Source organism: Sceloporus occidentalis, unplaced genomic scaffold (assembly GCF_023333645.1).
Source record: "Sceloporus occidentalis isolate IW3139 unplaced genomic scaffold, rSceOcc1.0.p SCAF_305, whole genome shotgun sequence".
Lineage (NCBI taxonomy): Eukaryota > Metazoa > Chordata > Lepidosauria > Squamata > Phrynosomatidae > Sceloporus > Sceloporus occidentalis.
Genome location: NW_028317285.1, coordinates 571,027 through 598,842, shown reverse-complemented (window position 1 = coordinate 598,842; position 27,816 = coordinate 571,027). Strand labels below are relative to the sequence as shown.

The window sequence follows — 27,816 nt, the reverse complement described above, 5'->3', positions numbered from 1 at the left end:
GGCTCACACCGGGGAGAAACCCTTCTGGTGTTCTGACTGCGGGAAGTGCTTTTCGAGGGGCTCGTACCTCATAAAACATCGGAGGACTCACGTGAAATAGGTCCCTGGCTCCGCGGAGCGAGACGAGGGATTAGGGAAACATTTTTGCGTAGACATGGCTGTAGACCTCGGCTAGAATTTATTTCAGCGGCCCCTTTATAGGACGAGCGTTGAGTTTCTTGTCGAAGCAATAACCGGAGGGAATCGCGTGCATGCGGAGTAGTCACGTTTTTGAATCATGACGGTGAAAAAGTCCCAAGAAGTATCGTTTTAGAGGAGGACGGACCTTGGTTGGACCAACTCGGCCTACACGGCTCCTTATAAGCTCACTTGAAATGGGTTCTAGAAGCTGGCTAGAAATCTCCAGCTTGGGTCAACGGCGGTTCTTCTTGCCAAGCTGAGCTTCTGAGACTCTGGGACTCTTTTTTTTTTTTTTTTTGTGGACAGTTAGGAGATGATGGAGACAATGCCGAGGGTCCTAACCACTGAATGCTCATGGAAGCTCTCGAAAATGACCGTTAGAACGATGTAAAGGCCTCCGTGGCATTGGGCAAAGTGGAGGATCTGCTCTTCTCCCCTTCGTATCGTTTGACCGTTATTTACGTACCGATGAATATAAGACGAGTGACCAGTATTTTAGGTTTAGCTAATTTATACAAAAAAACCCCCCCGTATTTCCCTGTTAATGTCGTGGTGATGTACGAGTAACGCTCCAATAAGAAAATATTGATTTTAAATGAGGTCTCTACTTTGATTTGAAAAATGCAAATTGACACATTTGCAACATAACTGTTATTTCCCGTCTTATGGATTTTAATTAAAAAAAAAAACAAAAAAAAAAACCCTCATTATTTTTAGTATATTTTGTTTAGTATGGTGCGAGGGTCCTTCAAGGGGTCTTTTTTGTACCTAAAAGGCTCTTTGAAGATCTGGCATTACATTTCTTTATATAGCACCAGCAGATTCCCGAGCACTGTTACAGCGGGGGGGGGGGGGGGGTGTGTAAAAATATGTAACGTAAACAATTTAAAATAACAAAATTGACACTTATTGGTACAGAATGAGAAGAGGGACCTGCTCTTATAAAGATTACAATGTATTAGACACAAATGTATTTTATATCGCTGGCTTATCGTCTCCGAAGATCAGCATATTGCATGTACAGTATTCTCATATTTGCCGTTGTTCTCCCTCCCCTAATTTAAATCTTTAGGGTTTTGGCCTGTCTCGGAGGTCCCCAAGTCTCCCAGAAATGCCGTTCTTTCTCGCCCCCTCCCTGATGCACTCTCTTCCTTGCCCCTGTCTCCTTTTCCGCAGCTCTGCTTCTTCTCCTTCCTGTTCTTCTGCCTTCTTTCTTCGTCCGGTTCTCCCCCGGTATCCGCTCTGTTGACCAGGCCTCCCGGAACGCTTCCTCAAAAGGGAGGAGCCTCGGTGCACATCCTCTCCTCCGATTGGAGTGACGGGGTGGAGGCTGTCCCAGGTTTGTGCGCCGTTGCTCCGCCCCTTTTGGGAAAGTACTGTTAAGAAGCCAGAGTAACGCAGACCGATTGGCGAAGAAAGAGAAGGGTTTCCGCACCTCCCTTTCTTCGCTGATCCGTCAGAATGGCTTCTTGGAGTACTTCTGCCAAAGCGTGGAGCAACGGCGCCCCCACCTGTAATCGGGACAATGCGCGTTTTCTGTTAACTGAAAAGTAAAAATTAAGGATGAAAGCTGACTTAAGCATTTTCAGGGCTTTCCTTTAAAACCATATTCACACAAGTAACACAATATTTATTAAAATTTACGTGTTAAAAAAAGCAAACACAACTTTTTTTTTTTTTAAATACGGTTTTATAAATTTTACACAGAAAATGTCAATAAAAAATCTTGAAAAATCATATTCCTGAGATTTTTGTGCTTTGATTTTCAATTTTCTCAATTTGTTATTGTTTCCAATTTGATGGGTTTTTTTTGGTTTTTTTTTTGTTTTTTTTTCTTAAATTTCTCTGCCGGGACTGTAGCTTTTAAAACCCCTTCTCTACCAACCCCCCCCCCCCCCCGAAAGTATAGATTTCTGAAAAGTAGGCAACTATTTCACTAGGGTCGTTGCACCACTTTTCATGCTCCATCTTCTCCTAAAGTACATGCCAAAAAAAGTGTTTTTTTTTTTTATACCCCCTTTGCAATTTTGCATAAGACTAGATTCACCGGATAGGGAAGAAAAGTTGCAACTTTTTATTAAAAAATAAATAAAAAAAATAAAATAAAAAAAAATATATATATTAAAAAAAATAATAATAATAAAAGAAAAAAAAAATATATAATACTATTGAGTTGGGCAGCATTAAGATTTTTTTCATCTGCTTTAAGTTATATGGGGTGTTTTGGGGGGGGTGAAAATGTCTTTCATTTTACTTTTTTTTTATTTTATTTTTTACTCCCCCCCCCACCTTTCTTTCACTGCTGTTTATTATTGAGCACTGCAACATGAGAAGACTCCTAGACCCCATCTAAGATGAACCCCCCCTGATGTCATGATGACATCACATGGGCCTCTTGGTTTTTTTTTTTATCTGATAATCATGCACCAGCTTGATAGCCGCATGCATAGGGATTGATACATTTTCCCGTCGCTATGATCTCTAGTGAAGTACATAGTGTGTTAATCGGCAGCGGTTGTCACCTTTGGGTCCTAGGCCACTAATTTATTTATTTTTTATATATTTTTCTTTTATTTTTGACATTATGGTCCAAAACGACTTTTGAAGTACCGCTGTATTCTTCGCTGTTGAATGAAATTGGAGAACTATCAACTTTCCAAATAAACAATCGAGATACACGGGGCCGAGGTACAACGGTCCTCGTGCAATGAGTTATATTAAGATTAAATTAGAGGTGTTGAGGGGATCAGCCCAACCATGTCGGTGGATACCAAGAACGCCGAGATAGTAGAATGTGTCGCCATCAAGCTCTAGCCCATCGTTCGACCTTCAGTATCGATTCAATATATTTTAGACATCGTGTCGATATGTTGGTATGCCCCAAATTCAAAATGGCTTCCTTTCATGACTCACAGCAGACGACAAACCCTAAAGTAAAATAAAAAAAATGGTGAATATATAATGTGTGCTATACTATATTGTGTATTAAATACATATGTACACATTTTATAATTTTGTGTCATTTCATATGATTTGATGTCATAGTCTTGTTAACATATTCGATAGCAAAGGTTTTTCTTATTATGTTTTTTGTAAAAAAAAGTAAATCACTTATTTGTAATTCACTAATAATAATGTTGTTAATAATAATTAATTTGTTATTTTTCCTGGGAACACTTGTCATGTGACAGTAAAGCGGGCACTGATATATTTATATATTAATTTTATTATTTATTTTGTTTATCCCCACATTGATAAAAAAAAAACCAAAAAAAACCCAAAAAACAGTACCTTTTCAGAGAAAAATAATGAACCGAGCAATGAGCGACATGATTATTTTTTTTCCATGAAAGGCTTTGGCCAATCAGCCGTATCCGGAATGTCTAACGCTGCATTTGGTTTTAAGCATTCAGCAGTGTAAGTGGAACGGCAGATTTAATGGTTCTACTCGTCCAATGAAATTTCCTTTTGGAGAATCTCCAAGAATGATTATTTTTCCCTAATTCTGTCTGGGGTTTCTAGATGGCTTTTCTTTTTTCTGGTGAAACCCAAAGATATCCTAGAAAGCTTTTATGACCGATTCCAAGTTGGCCACCGAGGTAGCCGTGTCCCGGTACCTCAATATAGGCCTAGCGGGCTCTTGTTTTCCTTTGCTTGGCGACGCGGAAGGTAGTCCGATCTGTCGTCTGTAGTTATCGACATCGATGGTGTTACCTTCTAACCTGTATCGAAAGCATGAAATAAAAAAGATGCTGCTCAACACAATTTAACTAAAGAATCTTAACAATTTGAAATTGGCACCCCTTGGTAAATATGAGCGAAGAAGGCTGCGATCTGAGACCGTTCCTCCATAGAGAATCTGTCCAGGGGTGGTCCGGGCCGGCGGACTCTCCTCCTTCGGTTCTCCTCTTACGTATGCTTTTGCCTCTTTCCCCAGCCGCCGCCGCTCCTTGACTTGTCTTGGCCTTTAAAATCTGCTACCCCCTGCCCCAACGTTGCATACTCGCCACCGGTTAGCTCCAGCTCTAGCTTGGGTGAGGGGATCTAATGAGACCCACCTGTGCGCAAGTGAAGAAAGAGCTTCCGTTGTTGCTGATTGGCTGCTTTTTAGACTTTGGATCAAATGGGGTGGTACAATCATCCATTGATGTCTGACGTACCATGCATTAGGCAGTGTATTCACGAAAATATGGCAGAATTTTGAGGTATTTTTGGAACACGGAGGAGAAAGAGTATAGTTTTTACGATATATGGGCAATGTTTGAATGTTACTAATCCTATTGGACCATTCCTATAACCTACCAGCGTTCCAGGAAAGACCCTCTTACAGTTATGTCACACGATGAGATACACAGTCATGCTGGAATTCCAAAGGGTCTCCCCCAAAAACTTTGGACGATGCTCTGCTTCCAACTTTGTGGGGACAGTTTGGGGGAGACCCTTTCCTATCCCGTAATGAAGGGGACATAGCAAGACATTTTGGACAATGCCATGATTCCAACTTTGTAAGAACAGTTTGGGGAAGACCCTTTTCTATTCCAGCATGACTGCGCCCCAGCGCACAAAGCAAGGCCCATAAAGACCTGGCTGGGTGAGTTTGGGGTGGAAGAACTTGACCGGCCGCACAGAGCCCCGACCTCAACCCCATCCAACACCTTTGGGATGAAGCTGGTGCATGATTATCAGATTTCAAGAAAAGATAAATGTAGAAACCCATGTGATGTCACCATGATATCAGTATTCCGAGTATAATACTTAATGCTTTATTAAAGAAATGTTGGGCAGGGGGCCGGGCGTCCTCCTTTACCTTCTAGAACGTCTAGAACAGTACGGTTCATGTCTCACCTGAGTGCCTGGAGGGTGCAGTCTGGATGTCTTATTCCAGCGTAAATGAGTCTTAATCCTGAATCTTCTAGTTTATTATGTCTGAGATGCAGTTGGGTGAGAGATCGATTTAAAATAATGACCGCTTTGAGATCCTCGCAGCAGGACGAGGTGAGGCCACAGCTTGATAAACTGCAGGTAGACAGAATATAAACGGAAACATAATTACCCCCAAATTGGTAATCCCACTTTGTGTGACTCTCATACCTGAGAACGTCCTAAATGAGCTGACCCTGAGAAATATTAACCCCTTTGAAGATTCTAGGTGGTGAGTCACCAAGCGTTTTGACCGAATTGCTCAAATACCGATCCTCGTGGAAACCTCATTATTTAAAGTTACATTTAATTGGGTCACCTGCACACAAGCAGGGATATCAACCGTAACCCTAACTGGGAACTTTCTGGCTCTGGATCTTGGAGTGTGTGTGTGTGTGTGTGATCATGAATGTGTACGTGTGTGTGAGCATGCATGTGTACTTGTGTGTGATTGCGGATGTTTGAGCATGAATGTGTACATCTGTGTGTGAGAGCATGGATGTCTACATCTGTGTCTGTATGAGCATGGATGTGTACTTGTGTTTGTGTATGAGCTAGGATGTGTAGTTGTGAGGGGGGCAATGATGGCACAGACCAGCTGTTGAAGTTGGGGGGCCCAGGGCAATTTTTTTGCCCCAGGTCCCAGTGGTTTCTAGTTACGCCCCTGATTTGACCCCATCTAGTCTGCCCGTTTTCCCCGCTGTAAAGACTCAATGGGCCTCACTGTGTGTTCCTATCATTTTTTTTTTTCTTTTTCACTTTTTATTGCTATTGCCATTACTATTTGTATTTATTTTTTATTTATTTACTTTTTTCTTCTGACATTTAACGTCTAAATTATCTGTGGAATTCTGGACCGCCAGCGGGTGGACGTGTACTCACGTCAGCTCTTGCAGAATGCAATCCGGATGTCTCAGTGCCTTACAGAGATGTCTTACTCCCGAGTCTTTGAGATCGTTAAATGCCAGATTCATGCTGGTGAGGGATCGGTTTTTTGTCATCATGGCGCCGAGGTCCTCACAACACAACGAAGTCAAGCTGCAGTGGTTCAACCTTCAGGAACATGGCCAAAACTTAGTTGTGATGTCACACATCTTACATCTTACATGTAAAAAAAAGTTGTGTTTATATAATAAAAACTTAAGGGGACAGTTTAATGTCAATGGCAGTAAAAAAGAATGTACATTCAAGTAGTTTATGAGGGCTTTAATATGCGTTCTTTAAAAAAGCAGAGAAAAAGCACTTACCCGGGCTAGAAGCTGCAGCTACAGAGCTGTAGCTGCCTTCCTTCTCCGAGGTCTGGTGATTCTTGTCACTGATTGGATGCTTAACGTAAATATATCTTGCCACTAACCCCGCCTCTACAGCAAAAGTGACCCCCCCCCCTTTGGCCATTAGTCGGGAGGTATGCTGATCTGTCCGCTTAAGCTCGTACCCTGCGACGTCCATCGTCTTTAACCCTTTACCTTAGGTCCCTCAGGGCACAGTCGGGGTGTATAAGCCCTGCGCACAGAGATTTCATTCCGGGGTCATTCAGTTTATTTGCACGAAGATCCAGTCGCCTCAAAGACGGCCTCGCGAGCGCCGAGCCGAGATCCTCGCAGCAGACTGACGTCAAGTCACAGCCCAGTAAACTGTACATGAAAATACGGAATGAATAAACCAATTTAGAATCTGTTTTTTCTTTTTTTGATGACTCTGAAATTAAGTTGAAGTTGAAGTTCACACCTGAGTTCTTGCAGGGTACAGTCGGGGTGTTTCAGACCCTCGCACAGATGCTGTATACCGGAGTCCGTCAGTTTATTTAAACCCAAACGCAGTTTAAGGAGAGAGTGGTTTTTAATCAGGACAGATGCAAGTTCCTCGCACGAGGCCGAGGTCAGGCCACACTTTTCAAGCCTACAGAGAGTGGAGTAAATAGTAAATACTGTGAGTGTGAGTGAGGAGCAAATAAAAGAAGCAAAGCTTCAAGTACGTGGAGGACCCAGTACAACAGAGAGACATTCCATCGTTAAATCTCAAGGAGCTCTCTCCTGGCCTTCAAGGGTGGTGGGCTCACAATACTCATTTGGGCTTTGTCACTCCCCAATCTGTTGGAACTCAGAAAGGTCACTCGTCACGAGTTCCTGTGAACACCAAGAAACACTCACTTGGGTTCGCACAACCATGATCTGGAACGGAGTCTTCTCCATATCAGCATACCCGGGAACTCTTTGGGTTTGCCTGGAGACTCCGGGAGAAGACCACTTCTCTGGGTCGACACCTGAATCCTCCCAAGTCGTGGAAGCGTGGTCCTGACATGCCTCACTCCCCGTCCCGTGACGTCAGTGTGAACGGCCAATGATGCCGCCGGGACCGCCCACTGACATCATTGGGACAGCCCGTGATGTCAGAGGGACCACCCATTAATCTCAGCGGGAGCAACCATCCCTCAAGGGGGGAGCCTAAAAGTATGTATAGCCGTATCCCCACTTTATGAGGCATATCTGGGAACTTCCCAAGACAGGCTACCTGGTGAGAATAGATAGCCATTTAGATGGGGCTAGCCAGCCACAAACAGGGCAGGTCTAGCTCCAGGCCCTATGAGAGAAAATGGGCAAGAAAATGGGCATAACTCAATGCCACGTCCCCTGCCCTAAGAGAGGGGTAAGTGGCCCAGGAAGCAGCTCTTCACCTCGGAACTCAGAGAGTTCGCAGCCGTGGTGGGACTACCTGTCTCCTGAAACTAAATAGTCATAACTATTTATGAATGGTCATTAATCTTTTCAGTCAAATCAAGGGCCATCTCAAGGGCCACTGTTTCCTCCATGAACTTTAAACTATGTTTCTTTTGTTGGACTATAACTGTGGATTTCTAAGTAACCTACAGAAAACTTTTCCTACACTAGTGTCAGTCTAGTTCGGTCCTTACTAAAAGTAGAAGGAAGAACCGGGCAACTCTGAGCCCTTATCTTACTCGAGCTCCCGTAGAGTAGAGTCTGGGTGTCTCAGTGCCGTACAGAGATGGTGAACGATAGAGTCCTGCAGTTCAGTGCAACTCAGGTTCAAAACGACCAGAAAGCGGTGGCTAATTGCAGCAGAAAGAAGATTCCTCCAGCTGGCCGTTGACAGATGGCAGCTCTTCAAACTACGTAGAAATCAGTAATAATAATAATAAAAATAATAAACTTAAGCAAAACATTAATTGCATTCTCTAATCTTGATTCTTCTTCATAAATCACTCCCACTAGACTAGTATTTCTGAAAGGTGATTGCTCCACCTATAGCCTCCTGCTCCAAAACTTCTCTTGACGGGTAACGTCTACGGGGTCATACCTGAAATCCCGAGTGTTACTCTGTGAGTTATACAGCCACCGGAAACTGTATTCTTCTGCAAGGGAAGTCTTGTTCTTAAACCCATAATCCTCTTCTGCCCTTTCACCAAAGTGGCAACAATGAAAGCTGTAAAGGGGTCCGAAGATGATCAGTTAATTATATAAATACCCATGAAAACAGAAGTCTAGAAATGTTGGGGGGGGGGAATATTTTCTTGGTTGTCTAGGTTCTTAGCGCTCTGGGGGACTAGTCCTGACGGGTGATTAAACAACATTTGTTTCCCCCAACAGAAAAAGTAAAACGAATAATAAAAAGGGTTAATCTATAGACGCTCGCTTACCTAAGCTTCACACATTTCTGAAGCGCTGGGGATAATATTTTCTGTGCTTTGGAGTCGATGGTGCAGTGCTTAAAGGCTAGACTGTGGTCTTTGAGGCTGTTGACTAGACAGTAGGAAATAGCTCTGAGATTGATGTACGACAAGACATCGACGTGCGAAAAGTTGGACATCACCCTTCGCACGAGTTCCCCGTCTTGAGCCTCGCACAAACAATGGAGGGTTTCGTTAAATTTCTGGCGAGCCACTTCATTCAGCCATCCTTCCAAGACAGACCTGATGTGGTCTGAAATCGTATACCCAAAGAGTCTTTCTATGTTTTTTCTTTGGATTCCGTTAGAAAGACCAAACAAGAATCGCACCGTCAGCGTAAAATGCGGGTGGGTTTCGGACTTCTTCAACAAAGCCGAGACTTCTCGTTGACCGACGGGGTCGCGGCTTTCTGCTTCGTCAATAAGTACGTAGTGCAGAGCGGCAAAGAACTCCTGCACGCTCAGGTGAATGAAGCTATAACACGTGTAAGTCTCAATGTCCCGTTGAAAGACGTTTTCATTCAGAAAGACAGATTCGATGTCCGACACGGTAAGCCCGTGCCGTCGGATATCTTCCTCCTCAAACAGGATTTTCTGGTCCCATATGGCATCCTTGGCTAAAGCGCTCAGCCTCTTCATGCAGGAGTTCATTGAAACGTTGGGGGTTCTGCTATGATACTTTAATAGGCTCTTGAGGTAGAGCAAGTAAATTGAGGTGAGCGTCCCAGAGTTCATCTCGTTGAGTTCCTCTTCTGTCTTCTGCTTAAGAACAGTACATACGATCCAGCAGGTTATAGGGACGGCACACATCGTGAAGAGCGTTTCGTTTTCTCTAACGATATTAAGGGCCATCTCTGCCCACTCCTTTTGATCAAAGAAATTATGAAAATATTCTTCACGGTCGTGCTCTGTAAATCCTAAAACCTCTACGTAACGGGGGAATTGGACCACCTCCCTCAGCTTCTTCAGCGTAAACGGCCGTACCGTAATTACGAGCGACGATTTCTCGAGAACTTGTTTTCTGAACAAGCTGTTTAGAATGATTTCCTTGGTGGTCTCTTGAAATGGGTCTTCACAGACCTCAGTTTCGTTGGTGAAGGACCACGCAAGTTCATCAAAACCATCCACGATAAAAAGGTTCTTTGAGGAACGGCTGCAGATGGAATGAATTACGTTGTGTGGACACTTCAGCTGACATAACTTGGATATAAGACCCGCGAGGCTTATTTTAAATCGGATAGTGTTGATTTCTCTACAGCTCAAATAAAAAACATAATTAAATGTGTCATTATATAGACCCCCAGAAGCCCAGTCCAGCATAATCTTCTGGGCTGTCATAGTTTTCCCAATGCCAGCAGGTCCCTGTAATACGACGATGCCCGGGGCTTTCCCTTCTTCATCGGGATCAAACAGATTCCCGATAGCTGTTGGGGAATATTCGTTGGAAGATCTGTTCATCATTATCTGTAGATGTTTTTTCCCAGAGGATGTTATCTCGTGTTCCCTCTCTTCCTGACTCCGATGTTTCTTTATCATTAACAGTCGGGTGTACCTACTGGTGAGATGAACTCTTTCTCCCAAGCGTGCATTTCTATCTTCGATACATTGGAATTTATTCCTCACGCAATCCATATATTGTATTCTGTGGTCTAGAAGAAAAAAAAAGTATCACTCACCAATGGATTAGCCATTTAACCATTTAATTGGTTATAGTGTTAGGTAGAGTAATCCAAAATATTTAGGGTTAGGGTTCCACGTACCTTCCATACATTTGTCTGCATGCCCCCTTTTGACGGTACCTACAAAAGAAACAACACCAGGTGAAAGCGATATACTAAAATCTGAAAATATTAAGGATAGATTCTCAACAATGGTTATGAGCTTATTAGTCCCAAAGACCATAGAGTCTATAGCCCAAGGTGATACCTTGGGGTCAACATAGAAAAATGGTCACATAGGCTTTCAGAACCTCAGCTCTCCTTTATTTTTTAGATTAAATGAAGATGGTCTTGTTTTAATGACTTCTGGGGTCCCGTTTCTCCATGTTGACCCCAGTCAAAGGTACTGTATATGCCACGCGTTCACTATGCTCTATTTTTTTTTAAGAGGATCATGAAGATGTCCTTCTTCCGGGTTGAAAAAAAAGGACCATACATCAGAGTTAATTACATCCGTTCATTTGTATTCCACACCTTCATTGGCTAGTTAGAAAGGAATAAAACATACATATTCTTTGTCTATCCTTTCTAATGTTTTCTGCAGGACCCATCAAGCCAATTTCCTGAAGGACCTCAGCCGTCACCTCCAAAGCCACTTCCTCTCCATAAGTATCAGTAAGTTGGTTCTTTGCCCCAATAAAGTCCACCGTCTCCAGACGCCCTCGTGGGATTGGAAGCTTCCCTCCGAAAGAGAAATCAGATAGCTTGTCTTTAAACCTTTTGAACTCATACGTAGTCAGGTCTTCTAGGGCTAAAACCAGATAGTCACCGGGCGTCCTGAATATCTCCTCCTCATCTACAGAAGAACAACCAGACAAAGGAAAGGGAAATAAACCATACCTAGTCAAAACTTGAGACGATGAAGGATGTTTCCTACAAGCAATGCACTCTAATATAATGATTTATCTTTATTTTAAGGTCGGAACATGGTGGGCCTAGGAAGAAGTGGTGGGTTGAGAAGACGGGCAGTGGTTTATGCTCTTTAATTCCCAGAGGGTAGGGGTGCTTCGATCCCTGCTTCCAACCTATGACTAAGGTAGCAATCAACACAAAATGAGTGCTCATGTGATATATTTTATTTACCGTGAGTATTGGAAGCAGCCATCACAATCAGGCGGTGGGTGATTCTCACATGCGCTAAAAGATAGAAGTTTCGGGGCATGGATTAAAAGATCGGTAAAATAATTGAGCGCTTACGTTTATGGTTGTATTTGACTATCGTACAATATCTTCATACCCGAAGACTCCAAGTCACCCTCCGCCAACAATGGCGTGTGTCCTGCCACCTCAGATTGGCCGACCACCGACGCCAGCGGGACCTCCCAACCGCATCCCATTGGGGGGCTCCTTGTAGATTAGATGTATTATTATTTTAGTAATTAGAGCCGGACTGGGATGACGAGGCAGACCTGGTAGTTTAAGGCGTGTTACGTTTTTTATGCTCACGTAGTGTGCGGCCCGGCACATCCAGCCGGGGGCCACACCTCGCGGCACCAGCGCAGCACATGGGGTGCTGTCAGCCAAAAGCCCACCAGCGCTGGACAGGGCCTGTGTACACAAAGGTTACTTCCGCGAATTCTTTACTAGAAAACCCCCCAAAAACATATTATGCCTGCGATTCAACAGTAACCACGTGGTTAGTAAAAATATGAATGTGAAGGGGCAGTAAATATAGGATTATTAATATTTTTTCCATATTTTCGTTTTTATGTGCCTCCTTTATATATTTATATATATGCAGTAAGAACCCCCCAGCGCTGTATACAGTAATATAACCCCCCAGCGCTGTATACAGTAATATAACCCCCAGCGCTGTATACAGTAATATAACCCCCCCAGCGCTGTATACAGTAATATAACCCCCCAGCGCTGTATACAGTAATATAACCCCCCAGAGCTGTATACAGTAATATAACCCCCCAGTGCTGTATACAGTAATATAACCCCCAGCGCTGTATACAGTAATATAACCCCCAGAGCTGAATACAGTAATATAACCCCCAGCGCTGTATACAGTAATATAACCCCAGCGCTGTATACAGTAATATAACCCCCAGAGCTGTATACAGTAATATAACCCCCAGCGCTGTATACAGTAATATAACCCCCAGCGCTGTATACAGTAATATAACCCCCCAGCGCTGTATACAGTAATATAACCCCCAGCACTGTATACAGTAATATAACCCCCCCAGCGCTGTATACAGTAATATAACCCCCCAGCGCTGTATACAGTAATATAACCCCCCAGAGCTGTATACAGTAATATAACCCCCCAGTGCTGTATACAGTAATATAACCCCCAGCGCTGTATACAGTAATATAACCCCCAGAGCTGAATACAGTAATATAACCCCCAGCGCTGTATACAGTAATATAACCCCAGCGCTGCATACAGTAATATAACCCCCAGCGCTGTATACAGTAATATAACCCCCAGCGCTGTATACAGTAATATAACCCCCAGCGCTGTATACAGTAATATAACCCCCAGCGCTGTATACAGTAATATATCCCCCAGCGCTGTATACAGTAATATAACCCCCAGCGCTGTATACAGTAATATAACCCCCAGCGCTGTATACAGTAATATAACCCCCAGCGCTGTATACAGTAATATAACCCCCAATACTGTATATAGTAGTAATAATAACCCCCCAGCTCTGTATACAGTAATATAACCACCAGCGCTGTATACAGTAATATAACCCCCAATACTGTATATAGTAGTAATAATAACCCCCCAGCTCTGTATACAGTTGTAATAACCCCTCCCCAGCGCTGTATACAGTATAATGTTGGTCGGTGACAAAAAACCTTGTTTTATCTCATTTTATTCCAATAAACTCCATTTATCTGCAGACCTGGAGGCGGCCGTTGCTGTCAGTCATGTGATATTTTGGGTGACTTTCCCTCCTCAAACACCACACTGAGCTGATGCTTTATGGCAATGCTAATGAAGTCCGCCCCCTCATTGGTTTCATCAGTCAGAGCACCTAGCTGAGTGATTTAGACCGAGCGACAGCAATAACCCACATACATATTTTTTTAAGCCACATCCTTCCCTTACATATATATATATTACCCTAGTTTTTCATAATTTGGGGGGTAGTAAAGGTTTTTCTTTTCCAGAATTTTTTTACTTGTAGTGATAAGACTAAAAGATATTGGGGCATTTTAAATAATATTATTTGTTTTCTTTTTTTATCCAAATTCCTTTTTCTTATGTCTTACCGATGCCAGTGATATCATAGTGAAATCACTGCGCCCCTTGTTACATTTATTTTTTTCGTTTATATTCCTTTCTTTTTTTCCATTTTTTTTTGTTGGAAGGAGAAACTTTATTTAAATTTCCACTTTCCAAAATGTTGTTGTTTAGTAAAGTTATAGTTATTTGTCAGTAGAATTGTCAGAACTTTAAATTATATGAGCTTTTGGGTTAAAAGAAGGATCTATAAATAGATCATTGATTACAATACCTGGTCTTCAAACGTTCTATAGGAGAAGTGAAAGAAGTTGCTGGAGATCCCGAACTTTAATCCCCGTTACATGAACGTCAAAAGAAACTAATGGTATTGGAAAGGGAAGTTATATCTGATGCAACCGTGTCACGTTACACCCCCCCCCCCCAAAAAAGGAACTGGTACCATTTGAACTCACAAGACATAAAATGCATATCCAAAGCTTTTAAAGCACCATACACCATATGGCCAAAAGTATTGGGACACTTGACCATTACACTTGGTATGTCCCCTTCGACATACCGAGAAGTTTTGGACAATGTTCTGCTTCCAACTTTGTGGGAACAGTTTGGGGAAGAGCCTTTTATATCCCAGCATGACTCTGCCCCAGCGCACAAAGCAAGGTCCATAAAGACACGGGTTGGATGAGTTTGGGGTGGAAGAACTTGACCGGCCGTACAGAGCCCCGACCTCAACCCCATCCAACACCTTCGGGATGAACTGGAACGGAGATCGCGAGCCGGGCGTCTCGTCCAACATCAGCGCCTGACCTCACAAACGCTCTACTGGTGATGATAATTCCCACAGAAATGCCCCAAAATCTTGTGAAAAGCCTTCCCAGAAGAGTGGAAGCCGTTATAGTCATCAAAGTCCCTGTTGGCCATGCTAGTAATTGATACACATCAATTAGGACCGTGTGCAAATTGGACACAAAACAGGCTCCAGGTAAATAGGGGTGTGAGTGAGTGTAAGCGTGAGTGTGTGTGCGTAAATGGGGACGCTTTGCTAGTCTACAGAAACGCACTTCCCACTCCAGAAGCCAGGATATTTGGAGACTTTTACCGTCGAGAGTCTTCTCTCCGTTCACCTAGAGGTTAGCATCAAACGCTTCAAACACTTACCTTAGGGAAGAATGCCACCTTTTTATCGACAGCATCATAAAATAACATTACGAAAATGGCTTACCCTTAGGAGAAGCTGCAGCTCCTCATAGTCCTGGAAAAGGGAATTGCCCCTTTGTGTAACGTATTATACGACACAACTTGTAACAATCGAAAAACCTGATTCACAAGCTACCGTATAACCTTTATCTTTGACGATCTCTATTGTAAAAAATGATCATTAAAAAGAAGGCTGTAAACCTCACTTCACGAGGCAATAACAGCATATTAAACACTATAATATAATGGGGTCTGGATGGGTTTCAGTGCGGAGCGGCTTGGATCGTGGGTCATGTAAGGAAATCCATGTGTTATACTCCGATTCAATGGACGGTCCCTGGGAAAGAAGGTTTGCTTATTCATGGGTCATGTTTTTTACTTTTAAAGAATATCAAACATGATGATGATGTCTGCAAGATAAGAACGGGCTTGTTGTTGCGCAATCGTCCGTAAACCAACTTTGTGCAATTGTGTACATAGAAGTACCAAAAATGTCCTAGTTAGGACCACGTTTTATCCAAATGGTTCACAACGTGGGCACGTTTTTTTATAACGAAGTAGAAGAATCTCAAATTGCAAGTCCATGTTGGCCCCAGGGGACATGGTCCATTACAATCCATCATGAATGGTAGTGTCAAACTTACTCGTTGGTCTACCAACACCATCACATTTAGCAATTTCTTTACTAGTTGCCTGTATTCTTCAGAATTCACTTGAGAAACCTGATTCTCACTTTTGAAGCTCTTCATAATAGTTCCCCTAGCTATATCTTCTCATGGATCTCCCAATACACGTCTACTCGGGCTCTCTGCTCGTCTGATGATCTCCGTCTGTCCTCTGCTTTGATTTCTACCCCTCATCATACAACACTTCTTACAGGCTGCCCATCTCTGGCTTATGCCACTTTTGCTTTGACCTCAGTCAAAAAAATCCCTCAACTCTCACTTCTTCAGGGATGACTATCTCCAGCTCGACTTTCTAAGTTCCTTTGCCTGCTTTAGGATGTACCTGTACTGTACAGCCTGTGTTTTTCGGAACAGTAGGGACACCTCTCTGCCGCTGACAGCCTCAACTCCCCCCGTGTCAACAGAAGCCGGTATCATTGGCTTCCTGCGAACCGCTCGTGTGTAATGGCGCTCGATGCGAGCGTTAATACAACGTTATATGAAGAATGCCCGATCAAGCTAAAATAAATATATTAGGTTATTTTTTTATGTTTGTAACCTTTACAGTAACTATTTATAGATCGTGATCCGGTCAGTTCCGAATGCGTGCCAAGGCCAATAACACGCAGGTCAGGCAGAACTTCCATGTGACACATCGATTCCTGGGCCTGTACCCCGTCTTATAAAGAAAGAAAACCCTGTATAATTTTCAGAAAGAAAAAAAACTATGAGCTTGAGGGCCATAAAAGAGTGAAAGGGAAGGGTAAGCCAGCTGCTTCAAAGGTTATTCATCACCAGACTAAAGGTGTTTCTACAAATTAAACCAGTTCCTGGAAAACAGTGCTTATAGGAGTTTATATTTTTATTTATTTAGCGCTAACACAGGTACTTCTTAGAAATGTTAGAACGAGAGGGGATAATGTAAAACTGGTGGGTGGGTGAGGGTTTTAGTGCCAAGCCTAGGCGGGCACACAGGGTAGCACCGCACCTGGGCGCTCTGAATAGAAGGGGCGCATCAGCCTTAGAGTGTCCTGACCTCCTTGTCATCAGAGGTCCGACCCTGGATACGGCCGTTTTGGGCAGGAAAAGTGACAAAGGTGTAGTTGTGGAAGATGCGTGCGAGTGACGTAATCATGAAGCCTGCATATTTTATATGTGTAAAAAAACTGAACTGAAAGTGAGTAAAAAAAGCATTTAATGTCCAAAATTGGTTTTATTTTCTGGCTGTGAACTTTACAGGTCGGGGTTTCTTGGCTGCCTTTTAGTTAAAGGAACATTAAAAGGTGAAAGAAGGAGAGTTTGGTTCAGCTAAAGGGGATCTCCCACCATTTTCTTTACTTGTATTAGATTAAAGATAACTTTTCAAGAAATTGTGCTGTTTTCTTTTTTAAACAGTTTTTGCCCCATAATATAAAGTTTTCAGGCAGCTGCATATCAGCCGTTTGTGTGATTCTCGCTCTGTTATCTGACCCCGATCTACTAAACCCCCGACTCCTTATCATACTGCCTGTGGGGAACAATAGAATGGCTCAGTCTTAGTGGCCAAGGCAGACCCTCTGACTAATGAAAGTCTACAGAGGGATGGGACTTCATTAGCATTGCCATAAAGCATCAGCTGTATACAGCGCTGGGGGGTATTACTGTATACAGCGCTGGGGGGGGTATATTACTGTATACAGCGCTGGGGGTTATATTACTGTATACAGTGCTGGGGGTTATATTACTGTATACAGTGCTGGGGGTTATATTACTGTATACAGCGCTGGGGGTTATATTACTGTATACAGCGCTGGGGGTTATATCACTCTATACAGCGCTGGGGGGTTATATTACTGTGTACAGCGCTGGGGGGTTATATTGCTGTATACAGCGCTGGGGGGGTTATATTACTGTATACAGCGCTGGGGGTTATATTACTGTATACAGTGCTGGGGGTTATATTACTTTATACAGCACTGGGGGGGTTATATTGCTGTATACAGCGCTGGGGGGTTATATTACTGTATACAGCGCTGGGGGGTATATTACTGTATACAGCGCTGGGGGTTATATTACTGTATACAGCGCTGGGGGTTATTACTGTATACAGTGCTGGGGGTTATATTACTGTATACAGCGCTGGGGGGTATATTAGTGTATACAGTGCTGGGGGGTATATTACTGTATACAGCGCTTGGGGGTATATTAGTGTATACAGTGCTTGGGGGTATATTAGAGTATACAGCACTGGGAGTTAAGCTCGTAGAGAAATTCATTTTTCCATCCGTTTTCCCCTTTAAAGTAATGTCTAAATCTAGTCTATTCCAAAAAAAGCTAATATTCTATTAACAATCTGATTTTAAGTTAAGAATCTTGTCTTTAAGGTTGCATGCGTCTTCCACTACAGTACTAGAAATGATGATTCTAATGCTGCAACACGAGTGCCGTTACACTGTTACTACATGAATGCCTGACTGTGTGATCGTGCATTCCTTTCCGGTGGGTCTCAAGTGCTGTCAGCTGTCAAAAGGACTTGAGAGGAGAGAAGAGAACCAGGAGGGTCTGTCTAGACCCTGCTGGGAATAATCGATCCACCTATTGGCTGATCACACACATTGCAACCAGCGATGCAGGGTTATGGAGTTATGATTGCTGATCAGGAAAGGAGATTGGAGAAATTTGAAAAAAGAAAAAAAATGGACCGGTCCGGGTGCTGCGGTTCTACAGGTAAGGGACGCACCCGGCCATCCACATGATGTAAAAGAAAATGTGATTCATCAGACCGGCCACCTTCCTCCATCGCTCCGTGGTCCAGTTCTTCTGCTCACGTGCCCATTGTAGGTACTTTCGGTAGGGGACACAATGGGCTCCCTGACTGGTCTGTGACTATACAGCCCCATACGCAACAAACTGCGAAGCTCTGTGTGTTCTGACTCCTTTCTATCAGAACCGGCATTAACTCTTTCAGCAATTTGAGCTCCAGTCGCTCGTCTGTTGGACCCCACGAGCAGCCTTCGCCCCCCCATGTGTATCAATGAGCCTTGGCCGTCCATGACCCTGTCGCCGGTTCACCGCTTTTGTATCTCACATCTCTGTACATATCGCTGATTAGGACGTCTCAGCGCCTATAGGGATTATATTCCAAGTGCCCCTCGGCTCAAACTCCCCCCAAAAATGAAAAGAGTGTTGTAGGCAGGGTATAGACGAAAAACAATGGTGGTGGAGGATAAGTGGCGGTGTAGGCCTTGTTCCTTAACCTTCCGAGGCACCCAAACAAAAAACTGCACCCAATTGGCCTAATGAAAGAATTCAGCCACGTGATCTGGCCCTGATGTTTCGTTTGTTTGCAAAGATAAAGTCCGAAGGGCTCTTAAGGTTACCGTTTTATGAAATCTGACACGTGAATTTTTTAATATGACAATAAAGCATTTTCATCCAAATTAAAAAAAATACACATTCTAGGATGCGAACTCCCTGTATTTGTGCTGAGTAGGCAGATTTTACAAGCAGGACGGGTTTACTTTGGGAACTCCCTTCATATTTTCAGCCAGCTACCGGCCGAGTATATCTTGGGTCAACAATTATATTCTGGCCGATATTTTAAAGATCCAATTTAAGACATGGACACGATGTTTAAACAAATTTAGCCTTCACCCTCTTTTTTTGTATTGATTTGGCTTCCTTACTTTCCATCTTTCTTTTATCTGACCCTGTTCTCTAGCTGTTGTACTCGTTTCTGGCTTCACTTTTATAGCCTCAGCCTCCTATTAGGTTTCGGTGATATTCTCCCTTTCTAAAACCCTTTTTTGTGACCCCCGACTCTATCTGGGAACTCTCCGGGTTTGATGCAGAGTCCTTGGGTTAAGCCCCAGAGCCTCCGGGACAGTTTTGTCTTTCTCCTGGTAAGGGTGTTTTACTACGTCCCTTTCCCACTCGCTATAGATTGTCGGAGGCTAGCCCCACTCCAACTCACAGCTACTGTAGACTCTCTTCTGACAAACCCCAACCCTTCACAAAGCTATTCAACCAGCCCCAAAGCCACCCCACCATGACCAGCCCCAAATGGAAGAAACACAAAATAACTGTCAATCTCCATCGGTCTGGGGCTTCATGCAAGATCTCACCTCGTTGAGTTTCAATGATCATGAAAACGGTGAGGAATCAGCCCAGAGCTACACGGGAGGATCTTGTCAATGATCTCAAGGCAGCTGGGCTCATAGTCACCAAGAAAACTATTGGTAACACGCTATGCCGTGAAGGACTAAAACCCTGCAGCATCCGCAAGGTCCCCCTGCTCAAGAAAGCACATGTAAAGGCCCGTCTGAAGATTGCCAATGAACATCAGAATGATTCAGAGGAGAACTGGGTGATAGTGTTGTGATCAGATGAGAGCAAAATCGAGCTATTTGGCATCAACGCAACCCGCCATGTTTGGAGGAGGAGGAATGCTGCCTATGACCCCAAGAACACCATCCTCACCGTCAAACATGGAGGTGGAAACATTATGCTTTAGGGGGGTTTTGCAAAGGGACAGGACAACTTCACCGCATCAAAGAGACGAAGGATGGGGCCATGTACCGTCACATTTTGGGTGATAACCTCCTTCCCTTAGCCAGGGCATTGAAAATGGGTCGTGGATGTGTATTCCAGCATGACAATGACCCAAAACACACGGCCAAGGCACCAAAGGAGAGGCTCAACAAGAAGCACATTAAGGTCCTAGAGTGTCCTAGCCAGTCTCCTTACACCCATAGAAAATCTGTGGAGGGAGCTGAAGGTTCGAGTTGCCAAACCTCACCCTTGAAACCTTAATGAATTGGAGAAGATCTGCAAAGAGGAGTGGGACGAAATCCCTCCTGAGATGTGTGCCAACCTGGTGGCCAACTTCAAGAAACGTCCGTCCTCTGTGACTGCCAACAAGGGTTTTGCCACCAAGTACTAAATTATTCTGCATTATTTTGTTGTTATTCTGTCTCTCACTGTTCAAACAAAGCGCCCGCTATGGGTGAAGCAGCAAAATCCAAGTTATGTCACATCTATAGCATGGCAACATAAGACAAGGAAATATTTTCTTATTTTTTTTCTTTAAGAAACTTAGCGAGTCACCTTTCCATGACTCGGTCGGCTTTTCGCTTTCATGTTTACAATTCTTTAGGTTTACGTCCCATTTTTTTTATTGCCGCTTTGGTCCTGTAGCATTTTCTTCATTCTGTATGTTATGGTATCTCATCCCCGTATGTTGGGTATCTCATGTGTGTAAATAAGGCAAGAAGAACCCTCACATGGTATATTTCATTGACGCTTTTTATTTGAATGTTTTTTTGTCGTCAAAAGTAATCGTCGAAAAGAATGCAATAAAAAGCGCTTATCGGCCGCACATCGCACGTTGATTATGGCCATAAAAAATCATGACAATGTTTGAACCGTGTCGATATCGTGCTGCGCTGATGTTAGGATAAGTACAGATCTATTTAATTCAGACAAGCTTAGATGCCTTCCACAGATAAAATATATTTCAAGTACGTTACCCATAAACATATACATTAAACCGCACGAACAATGATGAAGAAATGTCTTAATGCGAAGGGACAGTTTTCATATATTTTTTCCCACGCATCATCTGATGTCGGTTTGTTCCTGAGAGTCGTGGTAGATCACGAAACACAGTCTGATTCAACTGATCCCATTGACCGTGCAGACTCCTACGACCACCCGTCAGCCCCTTTACAGCCGCTAGGCGCGGAGTATTACGGTTCATATTCCTGTTTAAATGCAGGAGACTCAACTGAAATGAAGACAAGTCAAGGTTTCCACGAGGAGTCGTTTGATGAATCGCTACATAGAATCTGCATGATGGGCCATTAAAGGGTTAATATTGAATATTGAAATTATATAGATTTTCTTGGGGGGGGGAGCCCCAATTATTTTTAGTGCAGGATGTATGGCAACGTCTGTTCATCAGTCCTACATAAAGGTGATGCAGCTCCTACGTGCCGTCGGTCTTATGTTTGCTATCTATATGTCGTGTATAAAGCTGTGGGAGAACGGGTTTAATCACGAGGACTCAATACAACGGCTTGGCGTGACATCACAAGATGGCGTGACAAGATTATTTAACTTAGATCGCTTATAGAATGGTAGAAATATTTTTCTCCTTGACCATAAACCACCCGTGTCCAAACTGGGATTTGGGATATGGTCAACCTTCACAAGTATGGTCAAGTATGGTCAAGGTGGATCTCTTTGGAGATCTCCTTATAAATGGTATCTTTCAGGCAACATGTGGGCATCACGTATGATTGGAAGAATGGAGCTTCCATCTTAAACATAGAGAAGGTTTCTTTACTTTTGGGGTGGTTAAATTGTGGAAGACTCCATCTGTCCAGATATCCGAAAAATGTCTGGATGTTTTTCTAGATATGGAATGCATATAAGAAGGATATTTTTCCCTTGGAAGTGACATTACTGTCTCAGCTTGTTGTTCTGCCTTCTTCTAGATCAACTTATATGGGTTTGCGGAATGGTTTTTTAAAAAAAACCCTACGCAATATTTTTGAAAACTTATTTTTAATCTGATACTAGTAATAAAAACATTTGGTGGAAGGTCCCCTTGAATGACAGATATAGTTTTCTGTTTAATTCTATTTTGGGGCTTTGAGCAAAAACAATAAAGCATTGAAAAATATGACGTTTTAAATTTGTGGGCTGTGTACAAATATTTGCACTATTTCCAAAAGCTGAAAGAGTTTATTTGTAGCCCTCAGCCTAAAAATATTGGACATTGGGCTTGATTGGCCAAGAGACATGACAACCTCCAATGACTCTAACCTTTATGAAATAACACAAAGCCTAAGCACATGTCATTTTGCTGAGGCTTTCAAAATGTAGTGTTGTCCACACCTGGGAACTCTCCGTGTTTGACCCGGAGATTTTGCCAGGTGAAGCACCACTTCTCCGGTTCAAGACCCGAATCCTCCGGGTCGCAGGGTCTTGACACGCACTGCTCCCTGCCCATTTTCCCTTGACGTGAGCGGGAATGCCCCCGATGTCAGCTGGACCTCACACTGATGACAGAGGGGCCGCCCACTAACAGCAGCAGGACCGCCCATCGACATCACAAGACCAAATTTGGCCAAACAAAAATCAACAACAATATTATATATATATATATATATAATTTCTAACAGCAATCACACTCCTATCATGCCCAGGCAGCCAGTACATGCTGGAACCTGGGCATGATAGAAGTGAGATTACAGCCTACCTATGCTATGCTACCCCCCCCACACATTTACACATCCATGCTTACACACACACTCATTCACAAACATTCATTCATAAAAATTCAGCATAAATTACAGCATAACACCCATCACTCTCACACACACATACTAATCCACTCTCACTGAATGTTTTCCTACCTTTCCTCTGTCACTTTTCCTCCTCCTCTTCTTTGTTCCTCTTGGTTCTTCTTCTTCTTCTTCTGTCCTTCCGGTGCAGTGAGCGCGGAAGGCGGTGGGCGTGGCTTCAGTGTTGTGCTCTGGCATATGACATCAAATCCCGACGCACAGCATCAGCTGCCGCGCGCATCGCAAGCCCCCTCCCTTGATTGCTTTTAAGCCGGTTGCAGGGAGATCCTTGATCTCCCCAACCGGGCCTACTCCTCTAGCGGCGGACGTTACTGTCCGTCTCTCGAGGGGTGCCGGCGTGGTGGCACCCGCCTGATGAGTGGCACCCGGGGCAGACCGCCCCTCGCTAGGTACGCTACTGCAACACCCAATTGTATAGAAGCAGATCATTTTTATTGTTTGACATTTTTATTAACCTTTTGTGGTATTTATTTTATTATATTTTTTGAAGGAATAAACCCTATCATTTTATTTCAGAATGACCGCATCCTTCTGATGCTCGTATTAAATTTATAGGCAGACTGGTTTGGAACCTTACACCGATAAGAGGCATTGGGTTCTTGTGTAGAAACACATTGGACTTCTAATGGCTTCCTTATACAGCCAAAAAAACCCCGAATGAAGCAGTGGTTGTTGTGAAACATTCCACATGTTCGACGCCTCAAGTTCCTGCTTTTATGTAGAAGATATTGTCACTAAAACAGTGCAATCTAGTGGGTTATAAATTTCTACCTTTTTTTTTACTGTTTTTTTATGGAGAAGGAGACCAAGTAAAGTCCACACTGAATGCGATGAAGAATCGAGAAAACACGAGGTGACTAAAATCTGGAGTCTCACAGCCTCACAGTTCTTAAGAGGTTGACCCCTTCTGCAGCTATAACAGCCTCCAATGTTCTGGGAAGGCTTTCCACAAAAATGTGTGGAGTGTGTGGAAGAGAAGGCCTGGATAGCAATTGTGGTTCCAAATCATCACAAAAGTTCTTCAATGGGGTGAAGGTCAGGGCTCTGGCCACTCAAGGTCCTCCACATCAAACTCATGAAACCATGTCTTTATGGACCTTGCTTTGTTCATGCTGGAACAGGAGAGGGCCATCCCAAAACTGGTGCCACAAAGTTGTCTAAAATGTCTTTGTATTCTGTAGCATTTACATTACCCTTCACTGAAACTGAAAAGGGGCCCAAACCCAGAAAAACAGGGCGACCAAGATGGCATCCTCTGACAATACATGGTTGTTGATGGAACATCTAAACCCGTTAATTAGGAGGGGTGTCCACATACTTTTAGTCTCATTCTGTATATGGATTTCTGCTAAAGCCAATCCAGCTCCCTTGATTCAAGGTGCTTCAAGATGTTTTCCGCCTTGGATGAATATTTGAATATTAGTGAACCCCATCTTTTGCAGGAAAATTTAAAGCTTAGAAATACTTTTCTGGGAAAAGTATTACACATTATATATATATAAATAGAAACATATTTGAGGATTGGGTAAAACATGGACAGCAGATGGAAATCAACATTTGTTACAGGGTCACCGTACCCAAGGCTGGGTACCCCTGTTTGAGGGCTGAGGAATCACCAGTCAGTCCCTCATACGGATCGCACTCAGCTATCCACGGGTCATCCAGGCCACCATTCGTAGTAAACCAAGAAGAACTCTCTTTTATTTACAAACACACAGAACTTATATACAATCTCAATGCAATGAGTACCGAACCCAACCCCCAATCCCATCAGCCACATCCCATCACAAATCCCATCAGTATACAGGGGATGTATCAGGTGAGGGGATTACAGAATACAATGGGTTCCCCCACCTGTGTTATCCCCCCTGTAGTGCGGGTGCCGTCTGGGCAGACAGGGCTGGGCTGGCTGATTAAGAGCCCCAGCCAGATTATAGGATCGTCTCTTTGAAGGCTGGGGCTGAATCCACATCAGTCTCTGGGCCGGTTACACATTAAACACAATATAATATATTACCGGGTCACGGTATACGGAACCGGACACAAAAGTGCTCCGTGACCCGGCTAAACTTCATATGACATAAGAGCCAGCTAGCCTGGCCCTGTCACAGATCTCCCCCTTGACCAACGGTCCGGCAGACCAGGCAGATCCACACGGGTCTGCTGCAGGCTGTCCGAGTGGACAAAGTTCAAAGGTGCAGGCCTTAGTTCATGGCCCCCTTTGTCAGAATCATCCATTGAAGGTGGGCCAGGGCCCTGGTTGCCCAAAAAGATAGTCAGTAGTCCTCTGTGAATTGGAGGGCGGACCCAGCTCAGCCGGGGGCACATGGCTATCCCCCTCACCGGGGTAACAGGGGCACGTGGGGACTCTTGCTCCCTAGTCTTGGGAACTGAGTCTGGGGCAGCTGCCAGGCCAGGGTGGTTGCATGGAAGGAAAACCCTGCTGATCGGGCCGGGGGCACTCGGGGAACCAGGGAAACACGTAGAGGTAGTAAGCGAGGCCTCTACCGGGACACTGGAGTGACCTAGGGGACACTCTGGGACAGGAACAGGTGCCCTTACAGGGTTATTGGGTGAGCTAAGCAGCTCTGCGGGGTACTCAGGGGACCCAGGGGAATACTCCGGGGCAGGGACAGGTGCCAATACTGGACCACCGGGAGGGTTAAGCAGACCCTCGATCTTTCTCTCTGGGACAGGTGCCTCTGCCTGGGCACGGGGAGAGTCAGAGGAACACTCTGGGACAGTGACCTGGGCTTCTACCAGGACACTTGGGGAACCAGGGATCACTTCGGAGAACACAGGGATAGGAACCAGGGCCTGCGCCAGGCTACTGAGAGGACCCAGGGAACTCGGCAGCCCCTCTGGCGTCCTCGCTAGGTTAGGGAATGGTACCTCTACTGGGTCACCGGGGACTTCAGTGGAAACCTCTGGGGCAGTGACCCGGGCTTCTCCCAGGACACTCGGGAAATCAGGGGGACCGTCTGGGGCACTGGCTTCTACAGGCATAGCTAGGGGTTTGGTGAGGGGAATTGTGCCACTTACTCGGGCGGTGGGGACAGTCATCTCTTCTGCCGGGGTAGAGCAGCCAGGGTTGTTGGTGAGGACTTGGGTCGGAGCTTTTGGCTTCCTCCTCCGCTCCTTCTTGCTGGCGAGGACCTCGGTTCTTCTCGCCAGGGCAGGGGCCGCAGAGTAGGTGAAGAGGACCTCGGTCCCACTCCCGCAAGTTGTAGTATCATGCTCCCAGTCTCCTTGTAACTCCTGGAGCTCTACTCTCCGCAGCAATTCTTTATAGTCCCTCTCGAGCTGCCATTCCTCTTGGACCAGGCAATCCATAACAGTCTCCAGCTCGGGGGGAATAGCATAAACCAGGACTTCTGCACGGTTGTCCCAGATTGTATCCCTGCGGTACTGGCAGGGGCTTCCGAAGGACGAGTCAAATTGGAAGGCATCATATATCAGTCCTGGGTCGACGGGGCTATACAGCATCAGAGGGTCGCTGTGGTCTTCACCTGCTAACTGCTGGGAGAATCCCTGGTAGCGGCTCTGGAGGTCGAGCTCTGCATATATGAGACCCCTCAATTCGTCTTCCCACTCCGGCAACGGGTTCTCCCCCAGGAGTGGAACTCTTATATCCCACCGCTGCCACCAATGTTACAGGGTCACCGTACCCAAGGCTGGGTACCCCCTGTTTGAGGGCTGAGGAATCACCAGTCAGTCCCTCATACGGATCGCACTCAGCTATCCACGGATCATCCAGACCACCATTCGTAGTAAACCAAGAAGAACTCTCTTTTATTTACAAACACACAGAACTTATATACAATCTCAATGCAATGAGTACCGAACCCAACCCCCAATCCCATCAGCCACATCCCATCACAAATCCCATCAGTATACAGGGGATGTATCAGGTGAGGGGATTACAGAATACAATGGGTTCCCCCACCTGTGTTATCCCCCCTGTAGTGCGGGTGCCGTCTGGGCAGACAGGGCTGGGCTGGCTGATTAAGAGCCCCAGCCAGATTATAGGATCGTCTCTTTGAAGGCTGGGGCTGAATCCACATCAGTCTCTGGGCCGGTTACACATTAAACACAATATAATATATTACCGGGTCACGGTATACGGAACCGGACACAAAAGTGCTCCGTGACCCGGCTAAACTTCATATGACATAAGAGCCAGCTAGCCTGGCCCTGTCACAACATTGCCCAGACTGGTCATCTAGCACACTGGGCAAAGACCCATTGGGCCGGTGGATGATAGCGTCACATACTAGAAAATATTCTAGAAAACATTGGTTATACATTATATGGAATAAGCCAAACATGTTTTTGGACAGGAATTCATACGAAAGATGTTATGAGACCTGAGTCAGTAAAAGTAAAGGGCATGGAAGATTTCAGTCTAGAAGGTAAGCGTGATACTTTTATTGGTCCAACAAAGAAAGCTTATGTAACTTTACATTTTTTTTTCCTTGGCCCAATAAAAACGTAGTAATGTCAACGAATGACCCTATTTTCTCTTGGGCTAATGCGGCTAGTTTGGATATTCTGTCTGGAAATTGACTCAATGATACTAGAGAAGACCACAAAACTGCAGCCGGGAACTCAAAAATGTTCCCTACTATGGGCTAAATTGCCAATTAGGAGAATAAAATATGGTTCCTTCATTAGGATCAATGCAGAAAGCACTGAGGTATCGAGTTCTACCATGTTGGCCATAAAAGAAAATGGACAAACTTGGTAAAGATACCTTTATGGGCAATTTAGCCAATAAAGCTGGGCTTATTATTCTGGTCTAAACCAACAAGGCCTAGGGCAACAAGGCCAAGGGCATAACAGAGACCCTGATCGCATTGGTCTCCCTGATCAGGCTCCCTTTAACTCCAACTGGTCCA

At 44.4% G+C, this 27,816-nt stretch overlaps 1 protein-coding gene across 1 annotated transcript; it reads right to left on the bottom strand.

Annotated features, from left to right (window-relative positions):
* Positions 1 to 3,739: 3,739 nt before the first annotated feature.
* LOC149275003 (NACHT, LRR and PYD domains-containing protein 3-like) lies at positions 3,740 to 11,839 on the bottom strand. Its single transcript, XM_089505000.1, has 10 exons — positions 11,740 to 11,839; positions 11,586 to 11,639; positions 11,050 to 11,298; positions 10,545 to 10,583; positions 8,756 to 10,433; positions 8,416 to 8,514; positions 6,829 to 6,999; positions 6,567 to 6,734; positions 5,026 to 5,196; positions 3,740 to 3,902 (listed from the first exon to the last, which is right to left on the bottom strand). The coding sequence occupies exons 1-10, from the start codon at positions 11,837 to 11,839 to the stop codon at positions 3,740 to 3,742; spliced, it is 2,892 nt and encodes a 963-aa protein (XP_089361126.1).
* Positions 11,840 to 27,816: the final 15,977 nt, after the last annotated feature.

Bases quoted from the DNA above. Each gene is read 5' to 3' on its own strand.
- LOC149275003 (XM_089505000.1), bottom strand. From the start codon at position 11,839: ATGGGATGCGGTTGGGAGGTCCCGCTGGCGTCGGTGGTCGGCCAATCT. The intron at 11,640-11,739 runs GTATGAAGATAT...TCTATCTTTTAG, and splicing joins GGGTGACTTGGAGTCTTCGG to CGCATGTGAGAATCACCCAC. The intron at 6,735-6,828 runs GTGTGAACTTCA...TTTCATGTACAG, and splicing joins TGTACCCTGCAAGAACTCAG to TTTACTGGGCTGTGACTTGA.